The following is a 19,004-nucleotide window of genomic DNA, read 5'->3' as shown; positions in this document are numbered from 1 at the left end:
AGACAGGCAGAGTGAATGACAAAGAACAGCTGCTTCCAACACCCAAGATGGGGAGGAGTGGGTTATGGAGGAAGGCTTGGTGGTGGGTAGAGGGGTAGAGAGCCACCCTCTACATGATTATGGTTATGGCTACGTGATGTACACATTTGTCAAGACTCAGAACTGTACACTCAAAAGGATGAATTTTACTATCTAAATTACACCTCAATAACCAAGGCAGAGACCTAATGAGGAAAACGGGGAGGATTGGAGCTCAAACAGATAAAGCTGGACTGTTTCTGGGGTGGGGTAGTGGGCAGGATGACCCTGATGACATGCTTCCTACCCTGGGAGGGATGCGGAGCCCTGGGGACCATCAGAATGACCCAGAATAGCTTCATGTCTTTGTCCCACTGTCAGCCCTTTGGTGCCTGGCAGAAGGAAAAGAAAATCTTCTATGGTGAAAAACATCGGCCCAGGCCAAAAATTCTCAAAGTTAAACTAATTTTTCCAATAAGATGCCTAACTAACAATCAAAAATAACAAGGCACAATGAGGCAGGATAACTGAGACAAAATTAGCAGAAATAACAAATACAGGCACATGGGCACTCCAGATAGTGCAATCATCGGACAGACTGTCAAGCAACTATGTTCGCAGACATCAATGCTGAACTTAAAGTGTCACAGGCAACTGAGACCTATAAAAACGTGACACTGGGCCGGGCACAGTGGCTGACACTTGTAATCCCAGCACTTTGGGAGGCCGAGGCGGGCAGATCATGAGGTCAGGAGATTGAGACCATCCTGGCTAACATGGTGAAATCCTGTCTCTACTAAAAATACAAAAAAATTAGCCGGGCATGGTGGTGGGCGCCTGTAGTCCCAGCTACTCAGGAGGCTGAGGCAGGAGAATGGTGTGAACCCGGGAGGCAGAGCTTGCAATGAGCCGAGATCGCACCACTGCACTCCAGCCTGGGCGACAGAGCAAGACTCTGTCTCAGACAAAAAAAGTACCTTAGATGTGACTCCAGAGAGTAAGCCTTAGCCAAAGGATGAGAATAAATTCAGACTAAAGCATGATCATAAAAGATATTATATTCTAGAGAAGAGAGTAAGATGGATTAATATACATTCAGTTGGACTCATAGGAGAGAAGAGAATGGGGGCAGAGGATAACTGACAAAAGCAGCAATGGCTGAGACTATCCCAGAACTGATGAAAGCTGTCCATCTGCTCATTCCCACCCCTTCAAGGCCCTCCCTAAACTTGAGTCTAGGTTTCTTATCCACCAAAAGAGCCCTCACTTCACCTCTGCCTCTCAACCCAGCCTCACACTCTCCAGTCACCAGTGACCCTCAAAGGAAGGGGAAAGGGCTTGAGGGTTAGGGGTCTTCTAGGCACATGTAAAGTATTATGCAAAGACGGAAGGCTGGAGCCATGCTGAGTGGCCTTAAAAGGGCTCACTTCAAGCCAGTGATGGTGACTCACGCCTGTCATCCCAGCACTTTGGGAGGCTGAGGAAGGCGGATCACTAGAGGTCGGGAGTTCAAGATCAGCCTGGCCAACACAGTGAGATCCTGTCTCTACTAAAAATACAAAAATTAGCCGGGTGTGGTGGCGGGTGCCTGTAGTCCCAGCTACTCAGAAGGCTGAGGCAGGAGAATCGCTTGAACCCAGGAGGTTGCAGTGAGCCGAGATTGTGCCACTGCACTCCAGCCTGGGCGACAGAGCGAGACTCCGTCTCAAAAAAAAACCAAAAAAAAAACAAAAAAAGAAGGGCTCACTTCTCCTGCTCTGCGTGCTCTGGCGTTTTCCCATGGGCACTGGCTGTATGGTCAGGTCGCCAGACACTCCTGGGTGGGAAGAAGGAACTCCCCGTCTCGGTCCTGCTTCCCAAAAACCTGGGAAATGGATGTTTCCCAGCAAAAAGGAGGAAAAGGTTCCTTTCCTCTCCTGGGTGCCTTCCTCCCACCTCTTCCTTCCGGAAGGGGCCTGCCTTGGCCTGAGCCGCGGCTGCCATCCTCACTCACCTGTGTGGAGCTGGAGCCTGTCAGAGTCCCGGCTGGGCCGCGAGGAGCAGCAGATGGACGCGGCCGCCACCGAGGGCAGGCACTTGACGCGCAGGCCCAGGAAGAAGGCCTCCGTGCAGCTGCACAGCTGGTGCAGCAGGGAGCTTCCCACTGGCTCCTCGCTCAGGTCTGGTGGGAGAGCAGCGCCGTCAGCCCTGCGGCACCCCTGCCCGCCTGGCACCTTCTCCCGGGGAGTCACCCACAGACACCGGCCTGCTGCCGGGTGAACAAGGCCAACACGGACCTACCCTGACAGCAAGCGGAGCGTCGGGCTTGGAGAAGAGACGGAAAGCATGACTTTTTCAAAAGGGCAAACACCGAGGGACACAGAGGAAAGGTTCATGCACAGATGAAAGGACAGCAGTGACAATCGCGTGTGAGCTCAGGGAGGGAGCAGGCAGGGCCTCACCAGGGACAGGGACTTCTAGGGTTAGCGCCAGGCACTGCAGCTGAGCAGGCAGCACACACAACCGAGCTGCCTGGCTGCAAAAAGCCAGTCTGGCTGGGGCAGAGAGCAGGACACAGAGCCAGGCTGCATGGCTGCAAAATGCCAGCCTGGCTGGGGCAGAGAGTAGCACACAAGGGTGCAGGTCGAGGCTGGAGAGGCAGCAGGGGGCTCCCAGGGCAGCCCCTGGAAGGATGCACACCCCAGACCACACGTCAGGAGGACAGATGGACAAGGACCAAGGGTGGAGGCCAGAGACCAATGAGAAATTGGCTGCCGGGACCCCAGGCCAGCAGCATCAGCCTCACCCAGGAAAGGAGGGAAATGCAGAGCCCAGCCCAGCCCCCGCCTCCTGACCCGGCCCCTGTGTCTCGACAACATGCCCCTGTGTCTGCGCGTCAGAGCTTGGGACGCGAGGTTCTGAGTCATTAGCAGGGAGGTGGAGGGACGCGGGTGGCTCCCAAGCTGTTGGATTGGCTGCTGTGGGGTGGTGGATGCTGAGACCAACGGACATCTGCAGGATTTGGGTCCTGAGGGGCAGGAAAGGGGCTGCATGGACCACCAGGGCTGGTGACAAGCCTGCGTGGGGCGAGGCCAGCCGAGGTCCAGCCCTGCTCTGGCTTGCTGTTGAGATGCCAAAAGTCATGGTGCGCTGGCGTCAGAAGCAGACGCCAGCCCTTTCCTCCTCTCCGAGCCCGAGAGCCCCCGTCCCGTGTGCTGTCTCTGCCAGGCTGCTCTTGGCATGTTAGAGGCACAGAGGCTGGCCCTGCTCCTCACGCTCCCGGCATCTGCCTGGGCTGTTCCCTTCTGAGCACGGATGCCTGTTGTCTCGGCCCTCCATTCACCCTGGGTCCCCCAGACTCTGCCAGACACAGAGCTCCAAGGACAGTGACCACTCTGGGCCCTCAAGGCCCCCACCCTGCTCAGCCCAGCCCCTCCCACCATAGCATCAGGATGAGCACCCCAGCCCCAGGGTCAAATAGACCTGCGTTCCAGTCCCGTCCCTACCACTGACCAGCTCTGCCACTCAGACACGTCAAGGGACCTCTCCCTGCTTCCATTTCCTTGCCTGCGAAATGGGCTGATCCTCATTTCGGCACCCCAAAGAGGAAGTGGTCTTTTTTTTTTTTTTTTTTTTTTTTTGAGACAGTGTCACTCCGTCACCCATGCTGGAGTGCAGTGGTATGATCTCAGCTCACCGCAACCTCTGTCTCCCGGGTTCAAGCGATTCTCCTGCCTCAGCCTCCCAAGTAGCTGGGATTACAGGTGTGCACCACCGCACCCGGCGTGATCTTTATATAGCCCGCAGCACAGTGCCTGGGATGGCTCTAGTTTCAACAGGCGTAGCCAGGACCGTGCACATCTGGATGAGGCCACACCTGCATGCGGACCAGTCCCAGAGCCTGGACCACCTGAGCATCGTATTAGGATGGGGTGGAAGGAAGGAAGCCTTGGCCCAGCCAGGACCTCCCTGCCTCCACCCTGGCATCCCAAACCCCCAGGGCCCTCTTCCCTCATTTCAGTCCTGCTGGGGGCTATGCACATGCACAGACATCCCCTCCTTGTGAGCTATCTATAAGCTGGTCCCCCAGGAGCGTGCCGATGGCCGCGGGTGCCCCGTACCTATCGGCTGTAGGTAGATGTGCTTCCGAGCCAGGCGGGGCTTCCGCTGCTGCAGGGAGGCGTGGAAGGTCTGGAAGTCCTCGGGGGCCTCGGGGCGGCTCAGGAGCCAGTCGAAGGCCGTGCGGATGAGCAGGGTGCGGAAGAGCGTCCTCTGCGGGTTGTAGGCCTCGGCCAGGAAGAGCCGCTCGGCAGGGGAGAAGGCGGAGACATACAGCTGCTGCAGGGCCGCGTCAGTGGAGACCAGGGCGTCCTTCAGGGCCCGGGGCCCGAAGCTGAACTCCTGTGCGGGTCTACACTGCAGCATGGTGGGCGGGCAGGGCCTGGCCACTCCTGGGAGCCCCTGCTGCTGTCCATGGGCCACCCGGGGGACGGCCACGGTCTCGTCCAGAATCTTCCCTCGGGCTGATCCGAGTGGCTACCGGGGGCTCCCCGCAGACAGACGCTGGTCCAAGGGCCCTGAAGGCCCAGCTCTGCCTGGTCTTGGACGCTCTCAGGCATGGACGCTTCCGGGCCCACAGCACCCTGTGGATGACACAAACAGGGGTCCCCTTACTGCCGAGCACACACGGCCTGATGTCCCCGGCAGGGGATGGGCTGCTCCTGCCCAGGTCTGGGGAGAAGCTCTGCAGAGGACCAGGGCCTCAGAGGGAGCCCCGGCCCCTCCAGGACACAGCACTGCCACCCAGCGAGGTTGGAAGGACACATTCAACCACTTCACCTTCTCTAGCAGGTTGGATCCCATGGGCCACCCAGGGGACGGCCACAATCTCTTCCAGAAGCTTCCCTCATCCAGAACTGGGTATGGGGAAGTACCTCCTGCTCAGCAGGGGCAGGGACATGTGTCCATGGGCCCCCACGGAAGGGCAGGGGCCCCCAAGGCCATTCTTCCATTCCCTCTTACCAGCCAACTCTGTCTGGAGCCCTTGAAGGAAAGAGAGACCTCCTCCTCTCCCTGCAGAGCTAGAAGGGCCCCTCCAGGTGGAAACCAAACGCTCCTCTCCACGGCGTGATCACAAAGTGTACACCCTCCCCTGGGCCCCCCATCGCCTGGGGTTCCTCCTCACCCAGAGCCCCCATCACCTAGGGACCCCCCCAACACCCAGGAACCCCCATCACGGCAGCTCTTTGTCCCAATTACAAGCTTTCCTGGCAGGTCCCTGTGTGCCCAGCAAGCATATGTTTGGAGGGGTGGGGGTAGGCAGCCCCAACAGCACCCAGATGACCCCAGGACACACGTGAGGGTCCCGAGATCCAGATGAAGCAGTCAGGGCAGGCGTTTGTGCCAAACCACACCAGCTAGAAACAGGGAATAGTGGAGAAGCAACAGCGGATTTCAACGCCCAGGACGGACCAGGTAGGGAGGAGACGGTGGGGGGCGTGGGGCTGGCAGAACCGTGACACAGCCACCCTGCAAAACAGATGCTCTGACCGGCGCAGCAGCTGGGCAACCCCACACTCAGGAACAGGCCTGAGAGTCATCACCACACCCTTGGTTCCGGGCTACACTTATGTCTCTGTTCAGAGACTGTGAGACCTGCCAGGGTGGATGGAGAGTGGGCTGGGCAGGGGAAGCCTCACAGAACAGATAAAAGCAAAGGGGTGGTTGTGGGGAGAGGCTAGAAACGAACCAGAAACCACAGAAGTGAGATGCACAAATAATGCAGCAAGGCAGGTGTGGCTAAGGACGTATGAATATACCCTTATGAATCAGCAGCCCTCGGACAAGCTTCCTCTAGAAAGCTGAGCTAGACACGCAAAACCCATTTCTTTGCAGACCGTCAAGTTGCAAGACCTGCCAGCCCTAGCCGGAAAACCAGAAACAGCTTTGTTTTTGCAGGGAGAATGAACAGCCCTATACTCTCTTTAACTAACCCTGATTTCTTTTTTAGAGATGGGGTCTCGCTGTGTCATCCAGGCTGGAGTGCAGTGGCGCGATCATAGCTAACTGCAGCCTCCAACTCCTGAGCTCAAGCGATCCTCCTGCCCCAGCCTCCCAAGTAGCTGGGACTACAGGTGTGTGCCACCATGCCCAGCTAATTTTTGTATTTTTTGTAGAGATGGGGGTCTCACTGTGTTGCCCGGGCTGGGCTCAAGCAATCCTCTCTCCTCAACCTCCCAAAGTGCATCAGCCACTGCACACAGACCCCCCACCCCCAACTTCTTTTTGTTTTTTAGATGGAGTCTTGCTGTGTCATCCAGGCTAGAATGCAGTGTCATGATCTGGGCTCACTGCAACCTCCACCTCCCGGGTTCAAGCAATTCTCCTGCCCCAGCCTCCCAAGTAGCTAGGATTACAGGTGCCCGCCACTATGCTAGACTAATTTCTGTATTCTTAGTAGAAACAGGGTTTCACCACGTTGGCCAGGCTGGTCTCAAACTCCTGACCTCAAGTGATCCGCCTGCCTCTGCCTCCCAAAGTGCTGGGATTACAGGCGTGAGCCACCGTGGTTTTTTTGTTTGTTTTTGTTTGAATAACAGAATGGTTCTAGTTCTGTTGCCCAGGCCGGAGTACAGTGGCACAGTCGTGGCACAATCGTGGCTCACAGTAGCCTGCTGAGTAGTGGGAACATGGGCAAACGTACCACGCCTGGCCCACTAACTCCAGTTTTACACATTCATCTGGAAAATACATGTACATGTGCTCATATTCCTATGTATATGCGAATACATAAACAAATCTGATACATGTAATTTATACATTTTCTTTTGGGGAAAATGTGACACAGCTGTATATACATGTGTGCACACAAATATGCACAGATATATTTTTTCCAGAGGAACGTACTGGTTTAGAGGAGGGGAGGGGCTGGGACTGAATTTCCACTGAGATCACTGCCAACCCGGAGCTTTCTATAGCTTCTTTCTCCAAATATATTTTACAAATTTAAGATCCAACTGCATATATAATCCTGTATCTTTTTGCTTTGTAAATCATGAGCATTTTCCAAATCCTTAAACGTTCTACAAAAATGCTGTTTTTGGCTGAGTGTGGTGGCTCACGCCTGTAATCCCAGCACTTTAGGAGGCTGAGGCGGGCAGATCACTTGAGCCTAGGAGTTCGAGACCAGCCCAGGCAACAGGGCAAAATCTCATCTCTACTAAAAACACAAAAAATTAGCTGGGCATGGTGGCGCGCACATGTAGTCCCAGCAGCTCAGGAGGCTGAGGTCGGAGGATCATCTGAGCCCGGAAATTCAAGGCTGCAGTGAGCCATAATCATGCCACTGCACTCCAGCCTGGAGGAGGGAGTGAGACCCCGTCTCAAAAAAACAACAAATTTAAAATTTATTTAAAAAAATAAAAAATAGAGCCAGGCGCAGCAACTCACACCTGTAATCCCAGCACTTTGGGAGGCCAAGGCTGGTGGATCACCCGAGATCAGGAGTTTGAGACCATCCTGGCTAACCCGGTGAAACCCCATCTCTACTAAAAATACAAGAATTAGCCCAGCGTGGTGGCGCATGCCTGTAATCCCAGCTACTCAAGAGGCAGAAGAATCACTTGAACCCGGGAGGCGGAGGTTGCAGTAAGCTGAGATCGCGCCATTGCACTCCAGCTTGGGCATTGCAGCGAGGCTCTGTCTCAAAAATAAAACATAAATAAAAATGCTACTTTCAACCACTGCCCAAAAACGCTGTAAAGAACATCTTTGTACATAAGTCTGTGTTTCCATCTCCTCAAGATGGACTCCTAGAAGGGAAAATTCCACATGCGGATGTTTAAAGGATCATGATTTGTATTGCAAATTGCTTTGCAAAAAGATCACACCAGTTCATAATCCCACCAACCCTCAAGGTTTTTTGTTTCTGTTTTTTGTTTTTTTGTTTTTGAGACAAAGTCTCCCTCTACCCCAGGTCGGAGTGCAGTAGTACCATCTTGGCTCACTGCAACCTCCACTTTCTGGGTTCAAGCGATTCTCCTGCCTCAGCCTCCCAAGTAGTTGGGACTACAGGCACCCACCACCATGCCCAGCTAATTTTTGTATTTTTAGTGGAGACAGGGTTTCACCATGTTGGCCAGGTTGGTCTTGAACTCCTGACCTCAAGGTGATCTGCCCACCTCAGCCTCCCAAAGTGCTGGGATTACAGGCATGAGCCACCACGCCCAGCCAGCCCTGGAAGTTCTAAGTCATCAGCAGCGGATAAAAATGACTATTGGCCAGGCGCGGTGGCTCACGCCTGTGATCCCAGCACTTTGGGAGGCCGAGGCGGGCGGATCACGAGGTCAGGAGATCAAGACTATCCTGGCTAATACAGTGCAACCCCGTCTCTACTAAAAATACAGAAAAAATTAGCCGGGCGTGGTGGCAGGTGCCTGTAGTCCCAGCTACTTGGGAGGCTAAGGCAGGAGAATGGTGTGAACCTGGGAGGCGGAGCTTGCAGTGAGCCGAGATGGCACCACTGCACTCCAGCCTGGGCGACAGAGCAAGACTCCGTCTCAAAAAAAAAAAAAAAAAAAAAAAAAAACTATCAAGAGCCACAAACCGCACTGTGTTCCAGGCAGGGCTTCATTGCTTTAACCCTTAGAGAAGTGGGTGCAGTTTTTGTCCCCATTTTCAAGAGGGTGAAACTGAGGTGGAGTAGGGTTAAATCTACCTTAAGCAATGCCATGCCACACCAGAATCAGAGGTTGCGGGGGTGGTGGGGGGGAGTGGGGGCTGAACACACAGATTTTGTTTTCTAATAATAGTTATGTCCAGCCAGACGCGGTGGCTCACGCCTGTAATCCCAGCACTTTGGGAGGCCGAGGCGGGTGGATCATGAGGTCAGGAGTTCAAGACCAGCCTGGCCAAGATGGTGAAACCCCGTCTCTACTAAAAATACAAAAATTACAGCATGACTGTAATCCCAGCTACTCGGGAGGCTGAGGTGGGAGAATCGCTTGAACCGGGGGGGCGGAGGTTGCAGTGAGCTGAGATCATGCCACTGCACTCCAGCCTGGGTGACAGAGCAACACTCCCTCTCAAAAAAAAAAAAAAAAAGTTACGTCCATTTCCTTTTTTTTTTTTTCCAAGGCAGTTTCGCTCTGTCACCCAGGCTGGAGTCCAGTGGCACTATCTCAGCTCGCTGCAACCTCCGCCTCTGGGTTCAAGCGATTCTCCTGCCTCAGCCTCCCGAGTAGCTGGGACTACAGGCGCCCGCCACCACGCCCGGCTAATTTTGTATTTTTAGTAGAGACAGGGTTTCACCATGTTACTCAGGCCGGTCTCAAACTCCTGACCTCAAGTGATCCACCTGCCTTGGCCTCCCAAAGTGCTGGGATTATAGGCATGAGCCGCCGCGCCCAGCCTTTTTTTTCTTTTTTAAATGAGACAGGATCTCCCTGTGTTGCCCAGGCTGGGGTGCCATGGTGCACTCAGCTCACTGCAGCCTCCAACTCCTGGGCTCAAGCAGTCCTCCTGCCTTGGCCTCCTGAGTAACTGAGACTACGGACATGCACCAAAATGCCCAGTCAATTTTTTTTTTTTTTTTTTTTTTTTTGTAGAGAAGGGTCTCACTATGTTGCCCAGGCTGGTCTTGAACTCCAAGGCTCAAGCAATCCTCCCTTATTGGCCTCCCAAAGTGCTGGGATTATAAGCCTGAGCCACGGCATCAGCCTGAACATGCAGATTTTCAAGCACCATGGTTCCCATCGCCATGGGAAGCAGGGCCCCACCTTGCCGGGACCACGTGGGTTCTATGCAGACCGAGCCTGTGCCCAGACCCCCATGCCCACCATCAGACTCCAGTGTGGGTCTCACTCCTGGACTCCTGGAGTGAACAGGACAGTCCTGGCAGGTTCAGACCAGGGTGGAATTCCCGCTTCTGGGCCATAGGGGAAGAAACAAACATCAGATGCACAGACAATGGAGAGGACCAGATCCCGTGGCCATGGAAAGGGCCGTAGCGGGCAAGTTTTGCGGGGGTGGCCAGAGGCTGAGCAAGGAGGAGCCGTGAGGACAGACCCACGTCAGCCAGCAGCAGCTGAGAGATGCACAATCAGTGGTTCCAAAAGAGGCCAGGTGGGTCCCGGGCAGGTGAACACACAGGTTCATTCATTTATCCAATATATATAAAATAATAGGCTGGACGCGATGGCTCACACCTGTAATCCCAGCACTTTGGGAGGTCGAGGCAGGCGAATCACTCGAGGTCAGGAATTTGAGACCAGCCTGGCCAACATGGTGAAACCCCGTCTCTACTAAAAATACAAAAATTAGCCAGGTGTGGTGGTGAGTGCCTGTAATCCCAGCTACTCGGGAGGCTGAAGCAGGAGAATCACTTGAACCTGGGAGGCAGAAGTTGCAGTGAGCCGAGATCGTGCCACTGCACTCCAACCTGAGTGACAGAGTGAGACTCCGCCTCAAAAAATATATATATATTATATATATGAGATTTTAGTATATATGATAATATATTAATGTAATATAATCTCACAAGTAATCTTACATTAAGATTTTGTACAAGATTATGACCAGGTACAGTGGCTCACACCTGTAATCCCAGTACTTTGGGAGGCAGAAGGATCACTTGAGCAGGGGTGGTCAAGGCCAGCCTGGGCAACAGAGAGAGACCCCCATCTCTACTCTATGAAAATAAAATAAGGATTTATTATGAGGAATTGGCTCACGGGCCTCAGAGGCTGAGAAGTCCTACAGTGTGCTGCCTACAAGCCAGAGACCCAGGGAAGCCCGAGGCGTGATTCAAACTCAGCTCAGGTCCGAAGGCCTGAGAACCAGGGCAGCCGATGGTGGACATCCAGTTCCGGGGCAAGAGAGGATGCGGCGAGGCAGGAAATGAGGGGTGAACTCCTCCCTCTGCCGTCTGTTCTATTCAGGGCCTTGAGGGATTGGAAGGTGCCCAGCCACTTGGGGAGGGCAGTCCATCTTCTGAACCCACTGTCCTAATCCTAACATCATCTCAGGCACCCTCACAGACACGCCCAGGAACAGTGTTGTATCAGGCACCCTGGGGCCCAGTTAAGTGGACTCGTGACAGTGACATCGGCTTTTGAGGGCCTCTTGGATGCTGGACCCTGTGCTGGGGGTTTTCCAACATGACAAAACAGAGGTCCCTGGCCCCATGGAGCTTAGATGCTCCAGCAGGAAGGCAGGTGGCAAAAGTACTAAGTAAATAGCGTATATGGTAGGTTAGAAGGTGACAGGTCCTATTGGAAAAAGAAAAGGCTGGCTGGCTGCGGTGGCTCACGCCTGCATTCCCAGCACTATGGGAGGCTGAGGCGGGCAGATCATAAGGTGAGGAGATCGAGACCATCCTGGCTAACACGGTGAAACCCCGTCTCTACTAAAAATACAAAAAATTAGCCGGGCGTGGTGGCGGGCGCCTGTAGTCCCAGCTACTTGGGAGGCTGAGGCAGGAGAATGGCGTGAACCCGGGAGGCGGAGCTTGCAGTGAGCTGAGATCGCGCCACTGCACTCCAGCCTGGGCAACAGAGCGAGACTCCATCTCAAAAAACAAAACAAAACAAAAAATTAGCTGGGTGTGGTGGCACACATCTGTGGTCCCAGTTACTCGAGAGGTTGAGGTGGGAGGAAGTCTCCAGCCCAGGAATCCAAGGCTGCAGTGAGCTGTGATTGCACCACTGCACTCCAGCCTGGATGACAGCAAGACCCTGTGTCCAACAACAACAACAACAACAACAAAACCCACCAACCAGGCACGGTGGCTCACACCTGTAATCCCAGCACTTTGGGAGGCCAAGGTGGGCAATCACCTGAGGTCAGGAGTTCAAGACCAGCCTGACTAACATGGAGAAACCCCATCTCTACTAAAACTACAATATTAGCCGGGCATGGTGGCACATGCCTGTAATCCCAGCTACTCAGGAGGCTGAGGCAGAAGAATTGCTTAAACCCGGGAGGCGGAGGTTGTGGTAAGCCGAAATCGCACCATTGCATCTCAAAACAAACAAACAAACACCTCCCTGCAGAGTAGGGCAGGGCTCAGGCATGCCAGCCCACACTCCCATTCCTGAGAGGGTGATCAGAGTGGGCTCCATTGAGGTGGGATCTCTGAGCAAGGCAGCGGAGAGGAGGGGCAGACCGTTCCAGACAGAGGTGGGTGTACACAGGCCCATGGCAGATACGTCTGGGGGCTCAGGGGACAGCCGGAGGAGGCCAGTGTGGCTGGAACGAATTGGGGGAAAGAACAGGGGACAAGATTGGGGGAAGATGGGGACAAGATTGGGGGAAGATGGGGACACATCGCACAGGAGCCGGGAGGCTGTTGGAAGAGCTTTAACCTTTGCTCTGAGCGAGGTGGGGAACCACTGCTGGGCTTGTGGCCAAGGGTTGGGGTATGGGGCTCCACAAAGCCCATCTCCTGCCCTAGCCACACCAGGTGTCAGCGTGTGGAGGCAGCGCTCCCAGCAACCTCTCTGAGTCCCCTCGGGGACTCCGGGGGGCCTTGCTACTGAAGAGGCACCCAGGAAACCCTTGAAGCTGGAATGCCCTCAACAGCACCGGGGGCTCTGGCATGAGCTTGGTCCTCTTTATTTATTTTTTATTTTTATTTTTAGAGATGGAGCCTCGCTCTATCGCCCAGGCTGGAGTGCAGTGGCACAATCTCGGCTCGCTGCAATCTCCGCTTCCCGGGGTTAAAGCGATTCTCCTGCCTCAGCCTCCCGAGTAGCTGGGACTAAAGGCACCTGCCACCATGCCTGGCTAATTTTTTTTTTGTATTTTTAGTAGAGACGGGGTTTCACCGTGTTAGCCAGGATAGTCTCGATCTCCTGACCTAGTGATCCGCCCACCTTGGCCTCCCAAAGTGCTGGGATTACAGGTGTGAGCCACCGTGCCCGGCCAAGCTTGGTCCTCTTTTAACCCTACCGTGCCTCAGTGTCCTCCCAGGTGAGATGGGTGTGGTCCCACCTGTCTTCCTCCAGGAGCCCGGCTGGCCCAAGCAGGAGGAGGAGGTGCTTAGCCGGCCTCGGAGCATCTGACGCCACAGGAGACTCACCAGCTTATTTTTGTAGTTTCTGGGTACCGGTGACATGACCTGCTCACCGGCTTCTCATTCCCAGACCTTCCGCTCACCAGCACTGCCACCCATGAGGGGCAAGCACCATCACCTCCCAGTTACCTCCAAATCATTCCCCTAGCGCTGCAGCCAGCTCAGAATGATTTGTTCTGTCAACAGGGGCCTATCAATTATTTCTCTGGAGCAGCCCAGGGCCTTCCAGATGCCCAGGAGGGTCTGTGTCCCAGCTTTCCAGAGAAGGACACGGTAAAACAGATAGCAATACCTGCAGGCACCCTGGACTGGCCCTGACCAACATTCCCCTTCCTGCCACCCTGCAAAGCCCCAAAATCACTGACTTTTTTTTTTTTTTTTTTTTTTTTTTTGAGACAGAGCCTTGCTCTGTCACCCAGGATAGAGTGCAGTGGCGCGATCTCGGCTCACTGCAACCTCTGCCTCCTGGGTTCACTGCCTTAGCCTCCCAAATAGCTGGGACTACAGGCGCTCACCACCACACCCAGCTTATTTTTGTATTTTTAGTAGAGACAGGGTTTCACCATATTGGCCAAGCTGTTCTCAAACTCCTGACCTTGTGATCCACCCACCTCGGCCTCCCAAAGTGCTGGGATTATATATGTGAGCCACCGCGCCCGGCCCCAAATCACTTTTTGATGCAACACCTTGTCCAACCTCCAAAGCCATCCTGGGATTCACCCATGTCATAATCCAGGAGACTGAGGCTCAGAGAGGGAAAGCCACTTGCCCAGGGTTACACAGCTCACCTGGATCTTGACTCCCAGCACAGTGACCCCCGACTCCGGTCCTCACGCACGGACCTTCCCCTACTCTCGAGGGGACTTTCCTGCCAGCACCCACACCCACCTGACCACCCGAAAACCCTGGTCAGAGGCTTCCCTGCCAGCAAACCCTCCTACTCCAGACAAAGCATCAGGAAATGAGAAATGCTTTTTTTTTTTTTTTTTTTTTTTTGCCTCTGTCGCCCAGGCTGGAGTATAGTGGCGCAATCTCAGCTCACTGCAACCTCCTCCTCCTCCCCAGTTCAAGCAATTCTCATGCCTCAGCCTCCCTAGTAGCTGGGACTACAGACGCATGCCACCACGCCAGGCTAATTTTGGTATCTTTAGTAGAAACAGGGTTTCACCATGTTGGCCAGGCTGGTCTCAAACTCCTGGCCTCAAGTGATCTGCCTGCCTAGGCCTCCCAAAGTGCTGGGATTTCAGGGGTGAGCAACCATACCCAGCTGAGAAATACCTTCTTTTTACCAAAAGTTCACAAGCCCTACCGTATTGGTTCCAGGTGTGACTTGGGCCAAAACTGCCAACCTCAGGCCCATCTAAGTCATTCAGGGAGGACCGAATCCTGTAGCAACAGGAAGGGCCACAGCGGCAAGTTTTCCAGGGGGCCAGAGCACATACACAGAGGAGCCACGACCACAGATGGCTGTTTGCACACCCACAAGCAGTGGTGGGCACACGGGTAACTCAGAGCATCTACGTCGGAAACCCAGCCAGAGACATAACACCAACGTCAGCCAACCCGAACCGCCCAGGAAGGAGTGGCCACGCCAGCTCCAGACTGGCCGGGCTGGAAGATCAACAGGACGTGAGAGGCATGCTCTAAAATCAGCCACCTCCTGGGACAATCACTTGAGTCCAGGAGTTTGAGACCAGCCTGGGGAAATATGGCAAAACCCTGTCTCTACAAAACATTTTAAAAATTAGCTGGGCATGGTGGTGCATGCCTGTGGTCCCAGCTACTAGGGAGGCTGAGATGGGAGGATTGCTTTAGCCCTGGAGGTCCAGGCTGTTGTGAGCTATGATTGCATCACTGCATTCCAGCCTGGAAGACAGAGCAAGACCCTGTCCCTGTCTGTCTGTCTGTCTTTCACACACACACACACACACACACGAAAACACAACCACCTCCCAGTGCAGACTGGAGAATGGTGTGACAGGCTCCAAGCTGGGAATGAGAATGCTTAGCTCCCTTCATCCCTTGTCACAGGTACAGCTCTCGGGCGTCCAGGGCATGACGTCTGCCCAGACACCATTTCCCCTCAAGAAGCCTTGTGGCCACATTCATCTTTGTGGGTCATTCAGGAAAACCCTTGTCCCCACTGTCAGCTGCCACCTGAGTCCTTCCATCCTGCCAGGTCATTTCTTCACAAGACCACTCCTCACATAGAGCCAGAGCTGCATGTGAGCCCTGGGGGTACCCACGGGGAGGGAGCCGCATTAGTGGGGGTCAGCTTCCCAGCACCCTCTCGCACTCACCAACTCATCCATGCTCCAAAAAGGAGACCCCCAGATGGAGGTTCCTGGCTGTCCTTTGGGCCCTACCACAGTGTGTCCCCCTCCTCTGCTAATAGCAGTCATGACAGCAGCCAACAGGTGCCATGCCTGCGTCCTCCAAGCCACACATGGAGCCGCAGGTGCCACTGTGGTGTTTCAGGTGGGGAAACTGAGGCTCAGACGTTAAGTGACTTGGCCCTGGTGACACAGCTGGGGGCCAGCGGGGCCTGGTTTCAAAGCCATGCTTCACACTGGAACCCCAGCTGCTCCTGGAGCAGGGATGTTCTGACGGGGACAGAGGGCAGGACGTCTCCTCTCCCAGAGCACCCGCGTTCCAGCCCTGCTGCTATTAATACCATGGGTAAACTCAGACGCTTCTGCTTCCTCCTCCCCTTGCCTTTTTTTGTCCAAAGACTGGAAAAGAGCACGTCCGCATCCCCCCCAGGGAGGGTCTGCCACTCTAAGCAACAAGGGCCGCCAGACTGGCCCAGTAACCAGGTATCCAAGGTCAGGCTGCCCTAAACAGCACAGCTCCGGGCACTCGTTCTCCCCCATCTGACCACGCAGATGCCCGGCCTTCGAGCAAAAAACCATGCTCTGATTCTCGCTATTCTGAATGCGCTTTGCAAAACCTCCCAGCAGCTGCATCGAGCTATTCATTAACGGACAGCCGAGACCTTCAGGCAGAACCAGACGGACGGATGGTTTTTGGGGTTTCTCACCTCTCAGTTTCCATTCGCTAGGAGGGGAAACCGGGGGTTAGACCACAGGGGTATTGGCCTCCGGGCCAGACCCTTGGCTTCCTGTTCTCTCTCCTCACCTGCGAACCCCAAACTCCTCTGCCAAGTGTTTCCCTCCCGTGATGGGGGCAAGAAGGACCCACGTCCCTGCCCTCCCCGGTCCTTTGTAAAGTTTGCCATTTCTGTCACCCTTCCCTTGCTTTTCTGGTTTTGAGCCCTGTCTTACTTCCGTGCAGGGATCATATCCACCGCCTTCTCCCTCAGTCTCCTGGGGGAGGAAGGCTTCTCCCTCCCCAGCACATACACAGGCTGCGGGAAGCCCTGGGCACGACGAGATTCTCCGCGCCCTGGAGGCTCCCCGGGGACGTCCCGCACCCACCAGGCTCGCCCCAGTCCGGAAACGCCTTCTTTCGGGCGCCTTGCCCTGGATTCCCGACCCGTCCCCAGTTTGCTCCCATCGGGAAGCCCGCAGGTCGCCCTGGCCTGGGAGAGGATGGCGGGGAGGGGGCGCGTGGCCCTTCCCTGGCCCGGCCTTCCCTCTGCGGGACCTGCCCGGGCTGTGCGGACCCCGGCGCGGCGCTGCACCAAACCCTCGCCAAGTGCGCCCTTCGCGTCTCCGCGGTCCCTGCGCGCTCGTAGCCGCCGCCGCCCGGGCGTCCTCGGGGCTTGCTGCGCGGGCCGGGCTGGACCCGAAGCTGCCCCGGCACGGAGGTCCCTCTCGATCCCTGCGCCCCCGAGTCTTCCCCGCGCGCCCCCCTACCTCGCAGTCCCGCGCCCGCCGGAGCCGGCAGAGGCCGCGCCGGGCACCGAGCCCCGGGCAGCAGCGTGGGCGGCTCGGCCTGGGCCGGGAGGATCGGGAGGTCCCGGTGACGTCAGCGCGCGGGGCAGTGACCGAGGCGGGCGGGACTGGGGCCGCTGTGGGGCTGCGGGCAGGACAGGAGGGCCACACCCCTCCTGGTGCTCAGCGTCCTGCCCCACTCCCTCCAGCTGCCCGCGGTGCAGCTCACGTGGGACCCTCCAGCCTCCCAGAAACACCCGGGCACGGGGCCCCAGAGCCTAAAGCCAAACAGGTGAGGGAGGTCAGTTAGCCCGGGCCACTTCGTGCCTCCCCAGGTGAGAGGAGTAAACCAGGCTACTCTGCAAGGTGCCAGGTGAAGAGGTGAACCAGGCCACCAGGAGAGGCCCCAGGTGAGAGGGGTGAACCAGGCCACCAGGAGAGGCCCCAAGGGAGAGGGGTGAACCAGGCTATCAGGCAAGGCACCAGGTGAAAGGGGTGAACCAGGCCCCTAGGTTAGCCCCACAGTCAGTGGCCCTGAGGTTGGGCGCCTTGCCCTACCCTGGCCAGCTGTGAGTGCAGCCCTGGCCCTGTGCCAGCCACCAGGGGATGGAAAGGACTCTAAGTGCGGAAGGATGACCGAGCCCAGCCCTGGCCATGAAGGCCGGCATGACGGCTCCAGACAGAGCCCAGAGGCCTTTTCCACAAACTGCCCTTTTCCGCTCTGCGAACCCTCCCAGCACCAGCTTCCCTCGGGCAGCCTCCCACCAGCTCTGCTTCACCGTGCAGAAATGCCCCCCACGCCCTCAGCAGCGCCCCACAGATGGCTGAGGGATTCGTCACCATCGTCCCACACCAGTGCAAAGAATTTTTTTTTTTTTAGATAGAGTCTCGCTCTGTCGCCCAGGCTGGAGTGTAATGGTGCAATCTGGGCTCACTGCAACCTCCACCTCCCGGGTTCAAGTGATTCTTCTGCCTCAGCCTCCTGAGTAGTGGGGATTACAGGTACCCACCATCGTGTCCAGCTAATTTTTGTATTTTTAATAGAGATGGGGTTTCACCTTCTTGGCCAGGCTGGTCTCAAACTCTTGACCTCATGATCCACCCGCCTCGGCCTCTCAAAGTGCTGGGAGTACAGGCGTGAGCCACCACACCCAGCCTCGAAGAATTTTTTTAAGCCTTAAGAAATAACAACACGGCTGGGCGTGGTGGCTCATGCCTGTAATCCCAGTACTTTGGGAGGCTGAGGCAGACAGATCACAAGGTCAGGAGTTCAAGACCAGCCTGGCCAGTATGGTCAAACCCCATCTCTACTAAAAATTAAAAAATTAGCCGGGCGTGGTGGCTGGTGTCTGTAATACCAGCTACTCAGGAGGCTGAAGCAGGAGAATCACTTGAACCCGGGAGGCGGAGGTTGCAGTGAGCCGAGATTATGCCACTGCACTCCAAACTGGGCGACAAAGCAAGACTTTGTTTCAAAAAACAAAAACAAAAGAGAAAAAAAAAAACACAACAGTAGGTGTCCAGTGTGCAAAATTTGGAAAATTATGAAAAATAAAAACAAAAAGAAGACCCCATAAGCCAACTGTGTAGAGGTAACCTCTCTTACCTTCTTGTCAGACATCCTTCTGATCGCCTTTTCCTCCACATTGAAATGTATTTAAAAAAAAATTTTTTTGAGACAGGATCTTGCTCTGTTGCCCAAGCTGGAATGCAATGGTATAAACGCGAGTCACTGCAGCCTCGACCTCCTAGACTCCAGCAATCCTCCTCCCTCAGCCTCCTGAGTAGCTGAGACTACAGGTACACGCCATCACACCTGGCTAATTTTGAAACCTTTATGTAGAGATGGGATCTCGCTATGTTGCTCAAGCTGGTCTCAAACTCCTGGGCTCAAACGACCCTCCCAGCTTGGCCTCCCAAAATGTTGAGGTCACACGTAGGAGCCACCATGCCCAGCCTAAACACGTATTTTAAGGGATTCACGCCCCACACTGCGTTCTACAGGTGGCCCATGACTTCACACTCATCAATAGCCAGAAGTCCATCTCCACACCCTGATGGTCTGTGCTGGACTCTGTGTCATGGATCTGTCACCTGCT

The 19,004-nt window shown here is 55.3% G+C and overlaps 1 protein-coding gene across 10 annotated transcripts in view; it reads right to left on the bottom strand.

Moving 5' to 3' along the window:
• AMZ1 (archaelysin family metallopeptidase 1) overlaps positions 1–17,132 on the bottom strand; it is a 50,449-nt gene extending 33,317 nt beyond the window's left edge. For 2 of the 10 annotated variants that reach the window (XM_054545737.2, XM_063725894.1), the window contains exons 1-3: positions 16,888–16,991; positions 4,119–4,640; positions 2,012–2,179 (exon numbers count right to left, since the gene is read on the bottom strand). In XM_054545737.2, coding sequence (XP_054401712.1) covers positions 2,012–2,179; positions 4,119–4,422 — 472 coding nt within the window. In that variant the 5' untranslated portion in view covers positions 4,423–4,640; positions 16,888–16,991. Of the gene's footprint in view, positions 1–2,011; positions 2,180–4,118; positions 4,641–16,887 lie in introns of all 10 variants that reach the window. The other 8 variants (XM_063725893.1, XM_063725891.1, XM_063725892.1 and 5 more) reach the window with 6 other exon arrangements.
• Positions 17,133–19,004: the final 1,872 nt, after the last annotated feature.

This window comes from Pongo abelii, chromosome 6 (genome assembly GCF_028885655.2).
Source record: "Pongo abelii isolate AG06213 chromosome 6, NHGRI_mPonAbe1-v2.0_pri, whole genome shotgun sequence".
Lineage (NCBI taxonomy): Eukaryota > Metazoa > Chordata > Mammalia > Primates > Hominidae > Pongo > Pongo abelii.
Note: the sequence above shows the minus strand (reverse complement) of the source record. Positions and strands in the feature narration are given on the sequence as shown.